At 40.5% G+C, this 22688-nt stretch overlaps 1 protein-coding gene across 7 annotated transcripts in view; it reads left to right on the top strand.

The window, feature by feature from the left end:
• zmp:0000001168 (signal-induced proliferation-associated 1-like protein 2) overlaps window positions 1-22688 on the top strand; it is a 47589-nt gene that overhangs the window by 3244 nt on the left and 21657 nt on the right. For 4 of the 7 annotated variants that reach the window (XM_055043857.1, XM_055043854.1, XM_055043853.1 and 1 more), the window contains 3 exons: window positions 17723-19306; window positions 22001-22125; window positions 22204-22392. In XM_055043857.1, the coding sequence (XP_054899832.1) occupies window positions 18190-19306; window positions 22001-22125; window positions 22204-22392 (1431 nt within the window). In that variant the 5' untranslated portion in view covers window positions 17723-18189. Of the gene's footprint in view, window positions 1-4978; window positions 5073-13290; window positions 13310-16044; window positions 16206-17722; window positions 19307-22000; window positions 22126-22203; window positions 22393-22688 lie in introns of those variants that run through there. The other 3 variants (XM_055043856.1, XM_055043858.1, XM_055043855.1) reach the window with 3 other exon arrangements.

Raw genomic sequence — 22688 nt, 5'->3', positions numbered from 1 at the left:
CAGGCTGGTGTTCGCTGTGGTTGGTGTCAACATGCTGAGGGATGAAAAGCAGCTTAAGCTGACAGGACAGGAAGGGTTTATTCTTTTCTTCTTTTCACCACGGTCGACTTTAACTTGAAAAATGCACCTTGTTCTCCTCCTGCAGATGCTCACCCTAACAAATATTTCAGCATGAAGTAAGTGCACGATGGTGCTCAGACAACACAGAGTGACCTTTAAATTTTGCTGCTGATGACATTTATAGTCCTGCCTTCCTCTTTGCATCAAACCTAAAAGCAGTGAAATTTGTCTGCCTTGTAAATATGTCCATACTTATGAATTTGTTTCACGTTTTGCTGCATTACAGCTACAGATTTTGATGTGTTTTACTGGGATTTTATGACTGTTCAGTCCATCATTCAGAAATAAATCAGCTTGGTCATTAGAGTTCATTAGAGAATCAGCCAACAAACCCAGAAGGAACAGAGATCTAAGATCTTCTGTATCTCTGGAATAATTGTTGACAGGATGATGGTTGTTTGTTGCCCCCCTCTATGAAACTGGGGCAAGTAGGAAGCCTTTATAAGTCAAATTTGCAGTTTCTCACAGCACATATTTCTAAAAACCACTTGTCTTTTTTTGTCTTCCAGTTTTGTTGCTCTATAAAATAAAATATATCGAATTTTCTGGTGACAAATTCAAAAGTTCACAGGGTTGAATACTTTTGTAAGACTGCGTTTCACTCACCAAACAGATTCAAGTTTTAAAACCGTCTTGCTTTAGAGTTACCTAGCATAGAAACAAATATAATCTAAATTAGTAAATTACCAACATAATCAAAGTCTTTGTTTGACGTCTAAGTTATAATTGATTTTTTTGTTCCTAGCATTTCACATTGAAACGACTAAATTTTACCTGCAGGTCTCTCCAGGAAAGAGGTTTTAAAAGTCACACTAATGGAAATTTACTCCACTTATTATAGTGTGGCAATTAGATTAAATTGGTTTTCATTATTTTTGTAATCTAATCACCTCAACCAATTATTTTAGCCTGTGCTCTGAGAGTTAGAGCACTTTGTGTTAGTGGGAAGGGCAGGTGAGAGTTTTCAGGAATAAAAATGCAAATAACCATTTGATTTAAAATAATTAAAAAAATAAATTATTTGCATATATTTATCTTTTCCTTTTTTGACTCTTGAATGGAGTGAAAAGTAGTCTTGCTTTTACATTTCACCTTTTGTTTCTTCTGTTTCTATAATCTCAATTCTGATAGATATTTAATGATTGAAACATTGCATTATTATTATTATTATTATTATTATTATTATGTTAAATTCTTAATAATTTGATAGTGCAGCCTGAAAACTTAGAATTTAGTTTGTCAGAGTATGAAATGATTGATTCTCTCTCTTCCAGATTCAGTAATTATTTTCATCTAGTCTATAAGCTAAAGAAGAAAAGGTTTCATCTGAAAATCATTGTGCATTGCTGCTGCTACCCTTGCATTTAATAGATAAATTAGCAGCCAGGAGCTTTTTTTTTTTTAATGCAGTTAATTAATTATTTGTGAGCAAGTGAGAAAATCTCCATAAATACTGCAGTTTTTTGCTGTAGAGTCTGTGGGTGTGTGCTAGCTTTTACAAAGTAAGGAAAGAGAAATGTGAATGTAGGCAAATAACTGTTGCTGCTCATCAATCTGGGAAAAAGCCCTGTAAGGTCGTTTTAACATTTTCATTCATCTGCAAGGAAAATATGAAACATAAGTGTGAAATTTTAAGCTTTTTGCAGGGTTGGGAGTAGAAGTCCCTCCAAATTCTCAGAGAAATTACAATCCCATGTTCACACAGAGATAAATCAGCACATTAAGTAGTAATATTCCCCCCCCAGAGAAATTTCCACTGAACAGACATCAAAACACGAAATGTTTAATGCTTGAGCAGAAGTTGGTTGAACTATCAGACTTTAAGCTTCTTTTTCCTGTGAAAAGTTTGGCTGAGAAAATGGAGCTAAATCGTGACAATAACTGGCCAGTATAAGGAGAGACGATTGGACAAGAACATCTAACAAATATGACTAGTTTGAAAGGATTTCCAAGACAAAGTTGCTTCTTTCTGCAAAGAATATGACGGTATAAAAATGAGACGGCTCATTTTTGGTGGAGAGTTGACGATATGGTCTCTTCGATTGACCTTTCAACTCCCCTGAATCCGCTTTTCCATTTGTGTTTCATCTTCCGGATATACCGTACATGTTATATCTGTTGGCCGAGGTTTTATACAGCCAATATGAGATTTAAATGAAAGAACATACTATTTTAACCAGAGCAAAATTACACGTTCTTTTGCTAGTCAGTCTTTATTTCTGAAGCACTTTTCCCCAGAGATTTCAGAGTAAAACATAAAGTGTTGCAATGGCAAACAAAGAAATGCGCCTGTTTTTGACAGGGGAAGTCTGACGATTTGATAACAGTGGAGAATAAAAGGCAAACAAAACATGCAAAACTAAAAAAATGCATGATATCTAAGGCTTGGTGAAAAGAAGTAAACCCATTAAAAGAGGGAAAATGAGAATAGATTAGCATATAAATATCAAGTAACTTAAATAGCTAGAGTTAAACAAAGATAATATATCAGACTTAAATCAATAAAAAGAAGAACCATAATGAGTGAGTCTTTGCTGGAATCTGGGATATTTTGCTGTGGGTCAAAAACAAAATCTACCAGCCAAATTTCTGCTTCTTGAAACAATAAAACATTAAAAGGCTGATATTTTAGCTCTTTTAAGTCTCTTTTTTTGCAGCCCTGTAATCTCAGGACTATCAATATACCGACGGTTCTCATTGTTGCATCTATGCACTAAAACTTTACCAGATGAATTCATGCTGGTATCATCTGATGCCAGAATCTAGACCTTAAACTTTGCTTTCCAGACTTCTACAACCTACACAGTTGTCTACTTTCAGTTTGTGCTGCACAAGATTATCATGTGGGATTTAAATATCGGGACGTTACTAGGCAGATTTTGCTCTGGGCTGAGTCAGCATTATATCATCCGTGGTTTTTTTAGGAGTTTTTTTTTTTGTGTGACTACGCCCTGCTAGGCTCCCTGTAGGGGCTCACAGTGAGGAAGGCAGCTTGACAAGCTGAGCCTCCCCCTCATCGGATGGCAGGATGCCTCCGATATGAGCTGCTGGGTGAATCCTCTCACCCTGTTCTCTACGCTCTTACCTGGCCCCAATGCGCCATTTGGTCCTTTTGTCATCGGTTTTTCCTCCTAAATAGTGGGAGGAAACATAGTGTAGGTGAAGGTGCTGTGATGGAGAAGTATGATAAATATCTACTCAGCAGCAGCCATTTTCTTATTGGTGGAGGCCTGGAGAGTTACTGCTGTGCTTTTTAAAATAACCGTCTTGATGCTTTTTTCTATTAAAATGTCCCTCAGGGATTTTACAAGCCTCATTGTCTGCACAAGACAAAATGTTTTGACTTTTCTACCTTACATATTGGAGGAACAGCCACTGACTTAACACTGGAAAAATAATCTATCAACCATTTTAGCCTGGTTCAGAAAAGAGAAGACAAACTTGTCAGTCATGTTCTATTAGCATAGTTATTGTTCTTGAAGCTGCAATTTGTAAGTTTTATTAAACATCTTTGGTATATTTTGCATATTTGTTAAAGGTGTCACTACGTTGCAATAGCTCCTCTGCCTCTTCCCTGTGGTCCTGCTGCCATCTGCAGAAATACACCACTCCTTCAGAAACAACCAATCACAGCCAGGAGGAGTGTCTTAGCGCTGTCAATCATGCTTGTGTAATGTTGTTCTAATGGTGGAAAAACAACTTAACATTACAGACAAACTGTTTATAGATGTCCATGCTAACTAGCTTGAGCATTCAGTCTCCATTGAGTGAAAGGAGCTGTACCAGCGTATAGCAAGCACGTACACAATCTTAATTGACAGCACTGAGACCTTCCTCCTGGTTCTGATTGGTTGTTTCTGACTGAGCGACGGCAGTAAAGCTGCAGGGAGATGGCAGAGAAACTCAATTTTCTTTTATTTCACAGATTATTTGCCTCATACTTTTACATGTTCACAGTTGTTTTTTTAGGCAAGAATCTGATGCAAACCAAAATGACTTTCAGAAATGTGTTCACGCTGATCCTACGTCCCGCTCAGCAGTGTCATACACATGTTAAGCCATTTCGTGGTGCAGTGGCTCTTTGTCATTGTTCTCGCCGCTATTACTGAAGAAGTGCACTCAGGGGCATTGAGAGCTACTGAAAGCAAACCAGGACTGGCCATTCATCCAGGCGCCACGTCAGTCTATCGTAATACATGGTCGATGAGGATTGAAAAAAGGCAGAAGGCATGCCATTCCGATCGCAGTTTAAAAATACTCCCACAGAGCCTGCTATTCTAGGAGCGATGTGCGAAATATGAACGGTCGTCACTGCGTTTGTTTCACGTCGACCGGCCCCTTTTGTTCTCTCACAAGCGTGGAGGAGGAAGTTGCTCTCTCAAACTGTTTCATTTGCACGTAAAGAGGCGTTTCTAATAAAGAAGTGAGAGCGGTTTCAGACAGTTTTGTCCTGTGACGAAGGCCAAGCGGTGACCACACTCACAACACTGACTGCAAAGATTTAAGCTTGGTGACATACAGGGGGAAGAGGGACTGTTTTGGTTTCTTGTTTTTGCTTCTGAATTTCAGTTCTGTTTCACTTCCCCTTTTTTCAGTTATTTTCACTAAGACAGAACTAATAAGTGAACTAAACATACAGACAGGTTTGAGCCATGCATACAGGTACTATTGCTTCCTTCTTTTTCTATTCGTGTGCAGAAACCTCAGATTGACACAAACGCGAAAACCACAGATGTGCAGAACATGTTCCATCACAGCAAAGCTGCAAAAAGTCAGCCGTCATCTGCGTCACCGGTTAACAGATCTGTGCTTCTTTTTTTTTTCACATGTCAAAAGGTGCAGTAATGTTGACCCGATTGACACCAGGCTATGAGAAGTGAGCTGCAGCAGCATGTGTTTGTCACATTAACTCATATTAACAGCCTAGATTTAGGATTTTTCCTCTAATGCAGGTGAGTAAGTTTTTGTTTGTTTTGCTGGTTGCTTGTTCCAAGCTTGCTTGATGTCTGATGGCTTCTCTTAGATTTTTTTTTTTTAACCTCCATAGCCAGAAACACCCAATCATAATTCCTCTTATGGAACATTTAAAGTTGTATAGTTAGAAGAAAAGCTGTTATTTCCTCTCCTCGCTGTAAAAGCAGAAGGAATAACCTAGAGTGATGCCAGTGCCAGCAAATCCAACAGGACACATCAATCTGTTTCTCCAAATAATGAGAGCCATTTGAACCCACTGAGCTTATAATGGACATGGATAGAACCAATGTAGCTTGTAAGTTAAATAGCAGCCATTACAGAGCGACCCCTCCTCGCTGATACCTTCACTCATAATCAACACTCATTTAAAGGAAGCAACGGCGGTTTTTAGTTCGGCTTGCTGGTAAACAAAGAACATGAGCGACAAAAGGAGATGTGTTGGCCGTGCAGCTGTCCCGCGTGCGCTCGGCTGCATTTCAGCGCTCGACAGAGACTTTGAGGAAGCGGAGGAGGTCAACCTCTCTTCCTCTGAAAGTAGACAAGGTGGATTGAAAACGCTTCAGTGTGCTGTTTAGGCAATATTGAGCAATCTCTTTTTGGGTTTGCACAGATGATAGTGGAGCAACAGTGAGGCGTTGAGTGCAACATAATAGCTACAGTCATGAAGCTCGAGGGTCAACACACACATGCATGCAGAGTGGCTGCAGCAGGACAGCTGCTCTTCCTGCCTCTGTGGGGACAGTGAGCCACAGATACGAGGCTCGGACGAGTCACCAAACGCACACAAAAACACTTTTCAGCTACGCTCCAGCCCTAAATCTCTCCGCCTTCTCATCCGCGCTCATGATCTACCCACAAGGTGTATTTTCAGATGCACAGGAAGTAGCAGCCAGTGACATGTCGAGTTTGGTGCCTTGTGAACGGCTCGTTCGGTAGGTCAGGAGTAGCTCAGAAATAACCACTAATTGTTTGAAGAGGAAGTTGCATTTCAATAAATACAATGCTTTCCCTGCAAGCTTTCTAAACTTTCCACTCAGACGGAAATATTTGCTCATTCTTTGATGCAAAACAGTTTAGTGTAGGACAGATCAGGTGCAGCACAAACAGATTTTCAGTTGAATTTAGGTCTAGACTTTGACTAGGCCAGTCGAGCACGTTAATGCCCGGTTTCTTTTGGAGCTTCTGACATCCCCAAAACACAATGCTGCAACTACCAAGGCTTCACTGTGAGTCAGGATGGTGTGTTCAGGGTTACGAACAGTGTCAGTTTTCTGTTTTGCATAGAGGTCGAAAGGTTAAGTTTTGGTCTAATTTGCCTCAGATTCAGATATCTTTCCTCTTATTTCTCAATTGTGCTCTGTTCTGTGTGTGTAAAATCCAGAGGAAACTAATTGAGGATTGTTGCTGTTATTTCGTATGGTTTAAAAGGTACGAATCCTTCAATAAGGGACTGTATAACTTGCTCTGACTATTCTGTAGCTTAACTGTTTCTTTCCGAAAAGGCAGACAAAAGAAGAAGTGAGACTGCACCAGACGCAGACCAACGTCACACGGCCAGTGACCTTTACAGAGACAGGTTTTACTGTAACACACGAGATCCTCTGAGACGTCCACTGCAGACTTAGATATAAATTATAACAAATCAGCTCCATCCAGCTCATGAATTATTAATCTGACAGTAACCCTCGCCCTCTTTCGTCCAGCCTTATGAATAATGTATTAGTCAGAAGTCTTAATGTCAGGTTATACTTAGGAGCCGAACAGCAGTCGGGGCCTCAACATGTCAATCAATCAATCAATCAATCAATCAAATTTTATTTGTATAGCACATTTCAGCAGCAAGGCATTTCAAAGTGCTTTACATCATAAACACAAAAACATAAAGTCATGCATCATGGACATATGACAATCACAGAAGATTGTTAGGAAATTAACACCCTTCTCTAAAACGACGCCAGCGATAGAACGCTTAAAAAGAAACAAAATCCTTTGGAAATAGTTTTATTTGAGAGGAATAATAAGCTGCTGCATTTTTAATTAGGGGAATAGAACAGTCTCCACATTTTAGATGTTCTCCACTTTAACGCGCCTGTTTCAAATTAATGCATCATTATCGAGCTTCTGTAAATGTTTCTGTGGAAGTAATTCAATCAGTTTTGATTCATCTATCCAAACATGGCTAACAGGTGAAGATAACAGATTCAGGGTGGGAAACCCAGACGTCCGTAACAACAGCGTCTTATTCAGTCTGGAGGAAATCTTAAGGAAAGGACTGAAGGGTGATATAGTCCCTCCAGAAAGTCCAGGGTCTCCTTTCTGAGGGACAATCCTGCAAAACCTTCAAATACCCCAAAGTGGAAGATCAGATACCTAAACTACCTCAGGTTGTTATATTTGATGTGGAGAAGTAGCAGAATCTGAATGCTCCTAGTAGACAATTGCATTATTGTGAATCTTAAAAGTGACATATAAAAGGCAGCTGTAATTAAATTATGTTAACATGTTATGTTATATACTTTTGACCCTGAGGTTACTGACCCTTCTACGTGTGACTGAGGTCTTATCTATTAACACCATGAACAAGTTTAATGACATGGAAGCAGCCCTGACGGCGTCCAATATGCACAGGGAAGAAGCTTGACTTTGTTCCAAGAATTTGGACTCCGCTTTCATTTGGACATACAAGGACCTGGATAGCCTTACAAGCTATCCAGGTGCAACGTTCTCCTGCAGCAGCCACCACAAACCAGCCCACATGTTCTACCAGCAGCTGCACATATTGCAGGCCCTTCTTTGACAAATATTTGTTGCGTGAAGGATTATCACTAACAAGAGCAAACACAGCACAGATTTCTCTGAGATTCTCCAAAGTCTGCTGTGGCGTTCATCACTTCGACAGTTATCTCCTTGTCAGGCAGTTGAGCATTATTTGCCAGGGATTACGTGTCTGCAGGGATCAATAGCTCAAACTGACATTTTGCAAAACAGCTTGAATTAAAAAGAGAGAGATAAATCACTTGACAAAAAAGGAGAGAGTGCAGCACTTAGGAGCCTCTGGATTTGGCCCAGTTAGCTGTCCGCAGTGTGGTGGTGCTGGGAGGGGAGGTGAGAGGAGAGGAGTGTTTCAGCAGAGAAGATGGAAGATGCTGTGAGAAAATGTTGGGCATTAGAGTGAACTCATTTTCTGAATCACATCCAGCCACATTAATACACATTTACTCCCCTAAAAGCATTTCATCTGCTGCAGTTTAGTGTCACACACTCAGAGGCAGAGCAGGAACGCAACCTGATCTCAGATGTTGCAGGGCTGTGTGCGATCAATAACTGAGCCCGGCATTAAATTTCCCAAAAATCAATCATTGTTAGGAGTTGATTCAGACCTTGTGGTTAAGGCAGCTTTTAACTATAATGATAGACAGTGACACAAGATGCGACTGACCTCTTCAGGTTACTTTTTGTTTGTTTTAAGTTCGAATTAAAGCAGAAGTTATGAACACATGTTGATGTTACACTTACTTAATATTGTATGTGCAGGAAAGCGATGTTTCCCAACTCAGCATGAGGTCAGAAAAACCGCTCCAAACTGGTGTGATGTAACTAAACTGGTATTAGTTGGAAGAAGCAAAACTTTTCACATCTATTGTCTGCAAAGAGGTGACGCAAATTGGTAAGGCTTTACCGATTTCTCCATAAGCTATCGATTTTTAAAAATGTTTTTTTTTTTACCTTTCTACAAACCAAATGTTTCCATGAGGATTAAATTTGATTATGTAACATGGTAGAGAGACTGAATGTAAGACAATCTGCTCATTCACACTCCAGCATTGGACTCCTGAAGGTGTGGAAGTGTTGTGCAGGGTGGATGACGACATCCATCCTTTGAGGGTTCAAAAGTCACTCGTCTCTTCCTGTTTCACAGGACGCAGACTTGCATGAGCAGGCACAGACGAAGTGAAGCGGCCGTGACTTCCCCAAAACGCCGCGTGTTTGACTCTGTTCTCCTGTGACATCCGCCTGTGTCCGTTTTACACCAGAGCCTCGTTAACCTTGTCTGAGGCTTAATGTGGAAGCGGTACTTGCTGTCATCAGTTAGCAGTGGTCAGCAATGGCCTTCGAAATGAATCAGGAGCAAGAAGAACAAAGGCGGGGTGGTAGAAGGGAAAGAGGCACAATCGGAATAAATGAGGTCCAGATGTGTGTAAAAATAGATTTAATTTTCAGAGATGGCTCCCCATTTCACCAAGAACAAATGCAAAAGTATTTATGTTCTTTGAACTTTTCCATATTTTGTCCTGAAATATTAAATAGTTGAATGTGAGATTAATGAAGCGTGCACCTGTATTCAGCCCCCTCAGGCTTTACTTTGTAGAGTCACATTTTGCTGCATTCAGACTCCAGACTCTGAAACATATTGGATCTAAATCTCAACACAAATTCAGGTTTTTGTTGTTTGTTCACTGATGCTCTCCAACAAATCCCCGAAGCCTTCACAGATCAAATGGATTCATCCTGAGATTAAAGTAACTGCATCCACTAATTGGATGATTAATTAGTTGCACTGAATCAGAATAAAAGGGAGCCACACTTTCCAGATTTATTACGTTGTCAAGAAAAACAGGCTTGACCAATTTGTGTGACTTTGTGTTGGTCTCACACGCAAAATATCAATTTAATCCACTGGATTTTTGGTGGTAATCTTACAAAATGAGAAACAAGTTTAGTTTGTGTGAATCGGTTTCTAATATTTTATTTAAATATTTCACAATCGTCTTATAATGAAACATCCACTGACTGTTGGAGATAGACCACTATCATCATATCATATGGTACATCATTTATATTCTCTTCAAAATCATTCAAAATGATCTAACTCAAACTAATATGTAATCATTTGCATGTCTGACCCAACAAGTAAGGAATCACTCCAGTTTAATTACAGTTTAATTTAATATTTCTGTCAAAGAAAACAAGATTTTTTTTTTAAACTTCAATCAAAATCTTAGTTTCTCTGAGAGAAAACAGTTATATTGACTTTTGGGCCTTATACTATTCAGATACTCGGTGCCAATGCTTTTATGCTTTATTTATATACTTCTTAATAATTTTACACTCATAAATAAAAAATAATCTCATCTAATTTTGATACCAAGCTACTCTGAGTGAAGGGAACGAATGGGTCTGTATTAAATCATTCTTCCTTAGGGGTCTCAAACATTGGAAAGCAACATTTAGATCCTATCTGTCTTCTGAGTTTTCCATTCTGAGTTGCAGGATTTAATGCCGTTGCCTTCATTCGTTCATTATTAAGGGACAGAGCCTTGCCCTGTTAGCATGATCTGCGCTAGCAGCAGCTTCTCTATATATATTCATGAACTGCATGGCAAAAAGAAACCAGCGAAAAACTGTTTATTGCTTTTAATTAATCACAATTAGCAGCCTCCACAAAGCTGAGAGCATTTCTGATTAAAGATAAATGAAATACCGTGAGCTATAGACGTATATGTAACTTAAATATTATTACAACAAGGTTGTTGTTTTTTTTGTTGCTTTTTTTCTTGAACCAAAATGACCAAACATGAAAAGCGATCCCACTCAGCCCAGAAGAGAGATCTAAATATACAAAAACCCACAGCAGGCAGGAACGTATAAGATCAATTTTTACAGTCTTAAATCCATAATCTGTTACTGATACATCTTGTGGAGGATAATATCTCCTGAGTGGAAAAACAATCATCCATTGTAGAGAATAAGAGCAAGTGGTTAACATAATATGAGGTTATGAGGCTAAACATTTAAAATGTTTTATGATGGAGAAAGAGAAGAATAAAGGAAAAGGAAAAAGCCCCAAACAGGATCCACCTGAAATAATCCCCATCTTATCTGTGACTCAGAGAGGGGTTATTATAAAAGCAGGATGCCAGTCCAGGGTCCTTTTCATTTTCTGTTTGTGCGTCTTAGATGTTTGAGGTATTTAGATTAAAAAAAAGTAAAACGAGATTTGAAATCCAAGATTGCTGAACCCAATTTGAGAATAGAAACATGTAAAGATTGAAGAAATTATAAAAACTTGGAAATAATAGTCATATTTTCTTTTGTCGCAACATTGACCTTTACTGTGGAGAAAAGAAAAGAACCTGAGTCGGCTGTTTCTAACAACACGCTATTTAAGGGCAAACACTGAAAGAGTCCGTTTGACATCATGTAGTTTTAAAAAGTATTTGCAGTTTGATGAACTTCTCTTTGACGTTTCAGTTTGATCACTTTGTTCTAAAGAAAAATGTTCAGTTTGTGCCTATTTAATTTTTAACCACACTAGCGTAATGTGGGAGGTTTAAGACAAAAAGTGAGAGATAATCTGGAAATGACAAAACTTAATGTTCAGTGTGATTCTCCAAATCCTCTGAATTTTCTCCAGATAAAGAAGAGGTGACACCTGTTTGTCTCATTTCAGCTAAAAATTATTAGATTGTTGATTATTTGCGCAAAATAGGCTAAAGGGCATAAATGCAGGTAGTCAATCCATGCCAAAAGTTAAATTGAAACAAAATCTTTCCCACGAAGCAAACAGACACTTCTATTGCAGACAGTCAAACATTTCCTCTAAATACAGTGACTGTGTTCGGTTCTGTTATCAGAAGGTCTGTATAAGTCACTGAAAAGGCACTGAGTAATAATGGATGTCCAAGTTTCTAAAAAAGATTACAGATCGTAACATTTTCAGCAAAACATTTCCAACCTGTGGACAAATGCAGCCTTGCAAATTTATTATCTTCCTGGGTAAATTAGTCACCTCAATTGATGAATTAAAGAAACTTAAAAGATTCGAAAAATTGTCCGGCAGAATTATATGTTGCACATATTTCAGCTTTGTGCTGTTGCTGCTGCACAAGAAGAAAGTTGTGGGTTAAAATCCCAGGTGTTTTTCTCTGCATGTTCGAGTTAAGGGGAGACTCATCGATTCTCTCGATGCGTGCAGAGAGCTGGTGTTTCAGATCGCTCTGTGATGAACTCTGACCCGTCCAGGGTGGGCTCAGATAAACCCCCGACGACCCTAAAACGAATTCAGCAGGTGAAGATAATGAACAGATTGAATTAATGTGGTTCTTTAGGAGGGTGAGGAGGACTCTTGCATATTCTGTCTCGATAGATTGACCACATCTTCATGAGAGGAATACGTGTGTGCGCGATAATCGCAGCGAGGAAGAATTTGCGTCTTTGTAGAAAGAGAAAGAGCGATCGATTGTGTTTCTGACTGGCATCGCTCTGCGTGGACAGTGGGTCATAGTTTCAGCAGCGTGTACTTTTATTAGAAACTGACTCAACTCTGCCACAATGATGATGTCAGCCATGTGTACTTGTAGCCTGCAGCTGTATTCAGAGGAAGTAGATATCTGCAGATCGTGCACAGGCTTCTTTTTAGTTCAGCACACCAGGGTCAGGAGTGACTGATGAGATCTGTACGCAAGAGTGAAGAATTTCATATGATGTTACGTCATGTTTTTGAGAAGCCAGTTTTTTTTTAAAACCCTGAGTGTTGCGAAGAGACTGGTTTGGTCTTTTTTGTGCACTTGTTGATGAGTTTTAAAGAATGCAGAGGCCAAGATTCAGATCAGGTCTCGCCGGTGGGAACACAAAATAAATGCATTTGAAGATGTGATCAGAACAGGTTGCATTCGAATGCGTTCTTTAATTATTTCACTAAAGCTTCACGCGTTTATCTTATCTCATGATCAGAAAGGAACATTTACACTTAAAAATATCATACATCTGGATATACTTGCACTTTTTTCTTTAAAGACAAAACACAAAAACAACCTTTTAATCCCACAAGTTGGGTTAGTAGCAATTGTTTTTCTCTGTTTATTTCGGGGGGCGTAGCTGAAAGACAAAGCCGAGCAGCTAAAAAAAAAATCAGAGGAAGCAATTCAGGACATATCTGTGTCATTTCAGAAGATACTCTGATACACGCAGCAGGGAAATTCAGCTGAATTACCCGGACTAGGCTGCCGTTAAAGATGAGCAGAAACCTGAGGGGGCAGAGTTAAAACCTTTCTCTTCCTCTTTGTACTTCTGGGTCAGGTATATCTCAAACTTCTCTACAGCTGGCACACGACTTGTTCAGTGACAAGTTCTGGTTAGTCAAAAAGATATTTGCGTGTTTAACGCTGCTTGAGATCAATGAGGATCTAATCGAAGGCCTGACGTCTTACTGAAGGTGAGAAGATGAATGATTGGCTTGTTAAATATATGGAAAGTAATTTATCATTATTTCTTTCCAATGTAACGAAACACAGGAGCCAGGATTCGCTCTTCTGTAGGAACCTTTTGGATTAATTTCAGAAACTCAAACACATTTTTCAAGCAAATCTATCGGATGATTTATAAAGCAATTTGACTTCTTAATTCTAAGTCTATAAGAAATGGTGAGATATGCTTTCAAAATCAAACGTTTTCCAAATTTTTCATATTAATTTCATATACAAAGATTTATTTGTTGATGCACTTTCTCAGCAGCTGTTTCTTTTTTCAGCTTCGATTCTTGATGTTTTGCCTCTTCGACACAAAATTTTAGATTCAAGACTGAACTGAGGAAGTAGTCCAGTCGTTTAATTCTGGCGTTTTGGAGCACAGACACATTTAAAACATCCAGGACGAAGCCTGAGAATCACTACTCTGCACCACACAGTTCGGTTTCGTTTGGGTTTCTGAGAAACACTTGCACGATGAAAACAAAGCATCAAAACATCTGTTTCACTCTCTGGCTTTAATTCTCGCGCAGAAGCTGGGAAGCTGGTCATTTTGTCTTAGCCTTAACTTAGTTTTTATTCAGTAAAAACAGGACTTCCATATATTTCTGTGTTGAAACATAAGAGAAATTTGGCAAAAACTATGTTGACAGGATTTTGTACCCCGTACTTTTATCTCTCTGTCTGGCAAACATCCATGAGGCAAATTGAAGAGAGGCTTTATGGCCAATCTGTCAACGCAAGCAAATTGAAAAAGATTTGAATCAGCGACTTACTGAAGCTACAAACTTATTCAACAACTTTACAGAATTATACCTGCTGCTTCAGACTTGTTACATATGGAACCAAAAATTTCTCTGTCATTAAAATACAACATTATAATATTTCTTTGATCATCATTTTCTTTTCTTATTGTTTGTGTCATTTGTAATGATTCCAGTCAAGTCAGGCTGAGGTCACTGATTCTGACGTCATCAGCTATGAACCTGATTGGTCATTGTGAATCCGTGGTGCAGCAGAAAAACCCCCCCACAAAGAAGCGTTGCTTCAGACAAACCCCGGTTCACGAGTCTCGCGTTAAGAGCCAGGTGATTTTACCAACACTATGAAAACACACACACAATCCTGCAGCATAGCATTACGATCTGCTAGAAACTGCATGAGTCTGCACTGGCAGTGCTGTTTAGAAACATCTGAAAGCTCTTTGTGAGAAACATGAGCGGGTTTTCAATGTAAGAAGCCTTGGCATCATGTAGCTGGAGCACAGAGCTTTCACTGTGAACCAATGCTGGCCTGTCAGAAGGATAACCACACAATACAGGAAACCTGGATGAGCGAAAAGGTCCCAAATAAAATGTTATTCTGTGTAATTCATTGGTTTCTGTAAGGAAACATAAAACAATTATTCCTCTGATGTAATGAGTAGAAACAGTGAAGCTTAACGTTTATTTTTACAGCCCTGTGTGGCATTGAGGAAAATTACAGATCACATTTTCATTCCACCTGTCATGCTTGTTCATGGTGAAAGCTTTGTTTTAAGTGTTTAAAATGTACATCCTGGTATCTGTTTCTGTCCAAAACCAGCTCAAAAGGAAATGGTTCGGCTCAACCCGTGCAATTCGTTGCACTGGATATTATTTTTGGGTATCAAAGTGAAAGGGGGTGAAGAGAAATGAGAGTCACACTTTTCAATTTGAAAAATCCTGGATTATTTTACTCTCACCTAATAATTGTGCTTTAATTTGTGTCAGCGGCGTCATTGAGTCCTTTTAAAGTAGACTAAAGTCTGTTTCTGTAACATGACAAAATGAAGAAAAGCCTCAAGGGGGGGGAATAATTTTGCAGTGCAGTTTTAAGAGCTCGGTTCAAAGAGAGCCGTCCCCGTTGTGCCGCAGTCGTGGCATCATCATGCTGTGATGATGCTTTTCTTCAGTGGAGACAGGGAAGCTGGTCAGAGCTGGAAGTGAGTTTAATGCCATAAGTGATCCCCGTGGAGGCAGAGTGCAGATGAACCCTGACAGTCGGCTACACCAGATGTTGGCGTGTCAGGAGAGAAGGGAATGAGAAGAAATGCACACCAAATACTCAAGATTTTTATTTGTGTAACGCCTTCCTTTCATCCCAAAGTTGTGCATTAGTCTGTGTTGAAGTTGGTGCTTCGTCTCTGTGTCGTAGCAGTTAGTCATTCATTTCTTGCAAAGAGCTCAAGCATTTCCTCTGATATCGGCCTCCTCTTTGCATCGTCATTTCTCAATTTGGTTTTGAAACCAAATCGAGAATCTGCCCTCCAGATACTGGGATCCATCCTGCTTCCATCTTTCTTTAATGGATTTTCACTGAAAAATTAACAAATACTAACGTTTTCTCTGACTGTGCGGAAATGAATAGAGTGTTAAAGCAGTCATGGAGGGAAGCAAAGATTTCTTGTGACTTCCTCTCTTGACTCTGTGAATTTTTGTGTGTGTGTGTGAGTTTGTACATTTTGTGAGGACATGCGTTTACTTAATCCCCCCTACAGGGGCTTTTCTTCTTCCTTAAAACAAATAAAAATTCTCAAATAGAAGCTACAAAGTGATTTACGTTGCATGCCGTCCTGTCAGACGATAGAGACGCAGCTGGGTACGCGTGTGCATCGGGCTTTTTGCTGGTCGCCGCGCTGCACCTCTGCACCTGCTCTGTACGGCTGCAAGCAAGAGGAAGATGCATGTGAAAAAGTCAGACAGGAAGAAGCCCTGTACCTTATTGACAGCGACAAAAGGCTTCAGCTCGAGCTGCTTGACGTAAGTCTGGTTAAAGACGGCGCTCGAGTGACAGATAATGACAGAAGCAGGCTCATCTTTACCAAACTCACGATCCACTTTTAGGGTAAGTTGCTCTTAAAAACCTCCATGGAGTTTAGTTCCACTTATAAAAAAGGGAAGCTCACGATTTTATGACTTGTAGCACAATTTTGTGGGTTTTTAAATGACTCTATTAAAAGCACCAAAAACTACATGGAGCTGAATGAGTGTGTGTGAGCTGTTTTAGAGTTTGGTGGGTGAGTTAGACGCCAGCCGTGTTTGTTTGTGTGTAAGCGTATGTGGTGGAGCGAGGCGGCCTGCACTTATTTTTCTCGTGTGCTGGCAGACAGTCAGTGAGCCAGGAAGGGCCCCCTCCCCTGTTTTAATAAGGTCTATTGTGAGCATGTGCTCAGCTTTAAGTTTGAACTATTTAGGGAAACTTTGGAGCGGAAAGTGACTAAAGGAAAGAATAATAATGAGAAAACAGAGGAGCGGAGTATTACGCCACAATAAAACGCATGTCAGGGCTGCTTGCTGGGGTATTGTTTGGATCTGGTGCTTGTTTATTTTTTTTTATAAAGCCTTCCTGGAATCTCTTGCGTGCTGCGTTATGTTCTATAGTCAATGCCTTGCAAAAGCACTCACAACCCGAGAACTTTTTCCACATTTTGTGACATCACTGGCATACATTTCAGTGTATTTTCCAGGGATATGAGAGACAAAAAAAAAATTGTACGTTTTTTGAATAATAGATCCAGGACAAAGCTGTGCAGAAGCTTATGCCAGAAAAACTGTAGGGAGATCATTAAGTGGAGAAGCAGTACTGGTAACTCTGCAGCTCCCCCAGAGTTGAGGTGGGAAAACTTTTCTTTATGAAGGTGATTTGTTGAAGCCATATGAAGTCCAGTTTGTAGTTTACCAAAAGCTAAAAATGAAGATTAAACCTAAACAAGAGGTCTGGTGAATAACTAACTATGCCTGCAGTTGTAAAAACATCACCCTCATAGTTGAACTTGGTGGTGGCAGCATCATGAGTGGGATAGCAGGGTGGATGGAGCTAAACAGAAGGCAAACCAGGAAGAAATGTCTGACTTACAAACCTGATATCAGACGTTTACCTTAAAGCAGAAAAACGACTTCAAACATGCAGCTAGAGCGGCTTAGATTATGTGCAAGAATGACCAAGTCAAGGTTTAGCTCTAAATCAAATTGAAAGTTTATATTTACAGACAGTCTCCATCCGGTCCAAGACCTTAAGTTATTTTGTAAAGAATAGGAGGGATAAAATCAGTCTCCATCTCTAGCAAAGCTCAGAAAGACGCCCCCCAAAGATTGAAGATGAAAGATGAAATAAGAGACACACAAGTTTTCATTTATCAGAAAATGTTTTGTTTTCCACTCGGTTAAGCAGTTATGTGCGGCTTTGTGTTGGTCGATCAAATAATAATTTTGATACGTTTCTGGTTTCTAGTTGCAACATAAGGTGAAAAGGTTTGAGAGGTGAAAACACTTTTGCAAATCCAGTGGTAAAGGTTTCACTCTAGCATCTTAATAAAGAGTCCGAAGCTAAATCAGGGTTTTTTTCTGTTTTTTTCCACACAGGTGGTCTGTGGATGACGGCTGCAGGCGCTGGGCAGTGCACACCAGGGGATGCCATGTTTGACCGCTTGACAAGGGCAGCAGCTCTCCGACACAGAGGGCATAGAGACGGGCTCCAGTGATGATCCTCGCTTGTTTAACTCAAACTAAATGCATATCTGCACACGTGGATGGACCCGTCCAGCGACCAACAGTGCGGTTTCCCTTCCGACTTCATCATTCCCACTCAAGAACTCATTGACAAAGTGCGGTGTCCCACAGAGGCCCTTATGAGAGCCCAGAGGTCGAGAGAGTTCATCCATCTTAGGTGGTGTGAATGAAATAATAATAGTTGCTTTCACTTAGCTGGATTTTCCATTTTCATACTCAGCATCCCAGTTTCACACCAGCACCTCAGACACCTGGATGAAGAGTTAAGCAGGGAGCTCCAGAGAGAAGATTGTCAGATTAGGTTTGATTCCTCAGACACCATGCAGTCAGACGACCTCTTCATTCGCAAGTTCCGCCGCCAGAACATGCGCCCGCCCCTCGCCACTGTCAATTTTGACCACAAACGGGAAGCGGGAGTGGTGGAGTGGCCTCCCAGGAGGCCCGGCGACGGCGCCGATGCAGACTGCAGCCTCACGCCGAGCCGCGTGGGGTTGACTCTGCGGTCGGTGGGGCGGGGCCACATCATGCAAAGAAGTAACAGCGATGTAACCCTGGGAGACTTGGACTCCTCTGGGAAAACGTCAGGGAAAGTAATCCGAGCAGCAGGTGAGAAAACGGGCACAGGGCCTCAGGGAGACTCAGGTGGGCATCTGCACAGGGAGTACGGCAGCCTGTCGTCGCTGGAGAGACAAAGTCAAGGCCAGGAGCCGAGCAGGGAGAACCACGGGCCCCTGAGTCCAAACGCTCTCCGCTTTAAAGACCCTTTCCTGCTTTTAGGCCTGGAGGGCAACCTTCCAGAGCCGGATGGATTCTTCCGAGATCTGACCAGGTCTGGTGGAGACTCCCCGAAACCCGCGAAACCACCCAAGCCTGAAGGTCTTAGTAAAAAGTCCAAACTTACGCCCCCTCAGATCCCTCAGCCCGGCCCGTACGACCACCTGGGCGGCGGCGCGTGGGTGAGGAACTTTGCCCACTACGATGTTCAGAGCATCCTGTTTGACCTCACAGAGGTCGCCACAAACAGGGACAGCATCGGTCGCAAGAAGAACATCACCTCAGGGGCGTCGGCTGCCTCGCAGCTCCGCCCCCTCGCCCAGTCCACACCTGCCTCACCAGCACAGGGAGGCGGTGGCAGCGGAGGGAACGCCGACGACCAGGAGCAGTCGCTGCTGCTGGACGAAGGCGACGGCAACGATAACGAGCTGCTGCTCAGCTGTCCGCACTTCCGTAACGAGACGGGAGGCGAGGAGCAGGTGGGCCTGGGGCGGTCGGCTGGCAGAAGGGAGCTCTGGTCGACCCTGCGGACCCCCAACGACGCCGTGTCTGTGCTGGAGGAGCCCAGGGAGAGCAACATCCAGCTGCAGGGGAAGAGCAACTACTTCATAGAGCACGCAGACCTGGGAGCGCATTACTACCGCAAATATTTCTACCTGAAAGGTAAGAGAGACACGGCACTGTGGTGGGAGGGAGCTTTACGTTTTGTCTGGTTTCATTCAGGATTCAAAATTAGTAAAAGCAGAACAACATGCAGAAATCTGCAACAACGAGAAGCAGATATATTCCTAGAAAAGGTCTGGAAAATATTGTGAAAAAAATCTTCTGTTGTTGGAGGAGCATGACCAAAAAATCAACTTTTAGTTTCATTAATTAGTCTGCCATAAAAAAAAACTGTCCTAAAAAACACATTTCATGTCCTGTTCAGAGTTGGATAGTAACCAGTCACATTTACTCAATTTTATATATATATTTATCTTTTAAATTACTCTTAATATTTTTACTGCATTGTACCTTTTACATTTTATAAAGTATCTCTATTCAAACATGTTTTAATTTAAAAAAAATTACTTGACACAGACACACCTGCAGCTTTCGTTAAAGTTTCATCAGTTTTTTTACAGAAAAAAAATTATTTTGAAAAATCTAATTTTGCTGATTTTGCTATTGGGCCCGAGCTTTCGCTCCAAAAGCCTTTTATTTTTTTAATTTCTTTTGTCGCTTGTATGAATTATTGATCTGTCTATACTTTGATCTGTCTGATCATGCAATTTTTAAATATTAAATGATTGATAATTTGATCAGTCATTCTGTACTTGAGTCGACTTTTTACCAAATACTTTTTTATTCTTGAGAGTAATTTCTTGGACAGTTATACTCTTTACTTTTACTTGGGTAAAAATATGTGGAGGTAGTTAAACTCTTACTGAGTAATTTTCTTAAGTACTCTACCTCAGCTGATCCTTTTATCATAAATATAAGTACACCTATAAACAGCATATAGATTCAGTTCTTCGTTGGGGCTCCTTTTGGGTGAAAGAAGCGCCGTGGGGACGATCAGCCTGAGACGTTAAGAATTTAGTTAAATGCAACAAGAGCTGCAGGTGGGTTTGCCATGAAACAGAGGATCAATATGTGGAGAAAACATCTCCAGGTTAAGTACGGTGGAGGCTGTGCATCTCTTTCCAAGGCCAAGGGAACCTTGTTGGAGTCGTAAAGCTACAGGGAAACTTTTTATAAAAACCTTTTCCAGAAAACCAAAGATTCAGCTTGAGAATCCAAAGTATAGCCAAATCAACACAGCTGGGTTGAGGTGAAGAGAAGCGGGACTGAGGAGGATCCTTAGAGATTGATAAGAGAAATTGTCAAATATCTCTCTTCTTCTTCTGCACCTCTGTGAAAATGTTCTAGAAAAAAAACAAGTCTTATCCTACAAAGTGCTGATGGCAGCAGTACCATAATCACAGGACAGCCTATGGTTGAGTTAATGATTATTTCTTAACATGGAATTTTTTCTACTTTTGGTAGGAGATTAAGTTTCTCCAATATTTTACAAAACATATCAGTAATACTGTGTACAGTATCATTGTACCAGTTGTACTAATAATGGCTTTCCTTCTAGTCAAAATGATATTAGTTATCATTTTGACTAGTATCACCAGTCAAAATTATGAACAGAGTTTGACTTGATGTCAAATTATTTTCATCCGACCAAGAAGTTTGTTTCTGAATGAAAATTAAGTATCCACGTCTCAAAAGATTAAAAATTGGTGCTTCCAGAGTATCAGGAGCAAAGAAAGAAAATATTGATCTTTTTTCATTTACATGCAGCAGGTTTGCTCAACTCTCTGAGACTGGAAGGCTCCCTCCGCTGCTTCTCTATCAGTCAGGACTGCAGCCGAGTCACTCCAAAATGTTAATATTACTTCCAGTCACATTGGAAGTAATATTTCAAAATGAGTGGAATATTACTGAGTAAGAATAAACTATTTGGTTTCAGGTTTAGCCATTCAGCTAGCGTTAGCTCTTTGAATGCTGATTGATCGGCCTGTTTATGAGCGATAGTGTGATTGATTCTTTTGACATTTTCCTGTAGGATATTTTTTTAGTTAACCACAAACCTTTTGGTGTTTCATAATAATCCTTATTAGTCTGCCGATAAAGTTTGTTCCTCTATTTTTCACCACAACTTTAAACCTAAATCTGGTAGGAATAATTTTGCACTTAGCAGCATCAGGATATATCTGAGATAAAAACAATGTACATTCATCTTAATAAATAATGGTTGTTTCTGTCTTAGAGAGCCTTATAAATTAAGTACTTTTGATATCATCCATGTTCATTCATGATGCACATACTCTTGCTAAAATTAGCCTGTTTGGAGCACTTCTGCTCAAGACAATATGAGCAGAAGTGTCTTCTGATGACATGAGAAAGTACTGGATGAGAATGAGAGAAAAATAAAAAAGTTTTACCCCTTTTTCCATTTCATAAAGTTTTGTGATTTTATAAATTTTTACTGCCTGCAGTTTTCAATGTATGTTGTTTAATTGAGTCGCAAGTTCCAAATGTCTGCCTGGATATTTTTGCTTATTTAAATTGTATCAAGTTCTTTAAATGTCCTGTGAGTATTTATATTGCCAATTTATTCATAACAACTGGATTTCCAGTGTCTATCAAGTTATTTTCACAATCTACTGTATCACAGCAGAGCGCCCTCTGATGAACTTCACTCCCTGCAACGGCGGGAGTTTTCAGTTTTCTAACATTATCCTCATATTAATATTAACATCATTGCAACTCGTATTTTCTGTCCATCATGATAGTCATATTTACATTTCTCTGATTTTCTTCCAGAACACCAGAACTTCTTTGGGATTGATGACCGCCTCGGCCCTGTGGCCATCAGCTTCCGGCGGGATGAGAAAGAAGGGTCCAGCGGAGCTCAGTACAATTACAGAATCATCTTCCGCACCACAGAGGTAAAGAGCTGTCCCTTTTTTCAGCCCTCTCTTCTGGTTATGAGCTTGTGAAAGTAACTTGCTGGACCCGCTGCTCAGATGAAGACGCTTCGAGGCTCCATCCTGGAGGAGTCCGTGCCGTCGGCCGCCCGTCACACGACCCCGAGGGGCCTGTCCCCCAAGAGGCTGCTGGAGTTCATCATGCCTGAGCTCAACCTGCACTGCCTCCGCCTGGCGTCCAACTCCCCGAAGGTCCGGGACACGCTGCTCAAGCTGGACGAGCAGGGGGTGAGTGACGTCACATCCGGGATACTAGAACCTGCCGCTAAAAGTTAGCATCGAACTGATTTTGTGCTGCAATATGATAAAAAATTTGTGCTTGATGCAGATGGAGACATTTTTTCCCCCAATTACAACAAAAATATGATCCACAAATCAAAATCTTCCCATAAAAATGTCAGACACAACACAATAAGTATTCATATTTTAAGAAATGTACAGTATATGTTGTCATTCTAAGTTTCACAGTGAAAAAAGTAAAATTTTCCAGCTCTGGTTTTATGTTTTATGTGACTTGAGGTCTA

Source organism: Poeciliopsis prolifica, unplaced genomic scaffold (assembly GCF_027474105.1).
Source record: "Poeciliopsis prolifica strain line A6 unplaced genomic scaffold, Auburn_PproV2 SCAFFOLD019, whole genome shotgun sequence".
Taxonomy (NCBI): Eukaryota; Metazoa; Chordata; class Actinopteri; order Cyprinodontiformes; family Poeciliidae; genus Poeciliopsis; species Poeciliopsis prolifica.
Note: the sequence above shows the minus strand (reverse complement) of the source record. Positions and strands in the feature narration are given on the sequence as shown.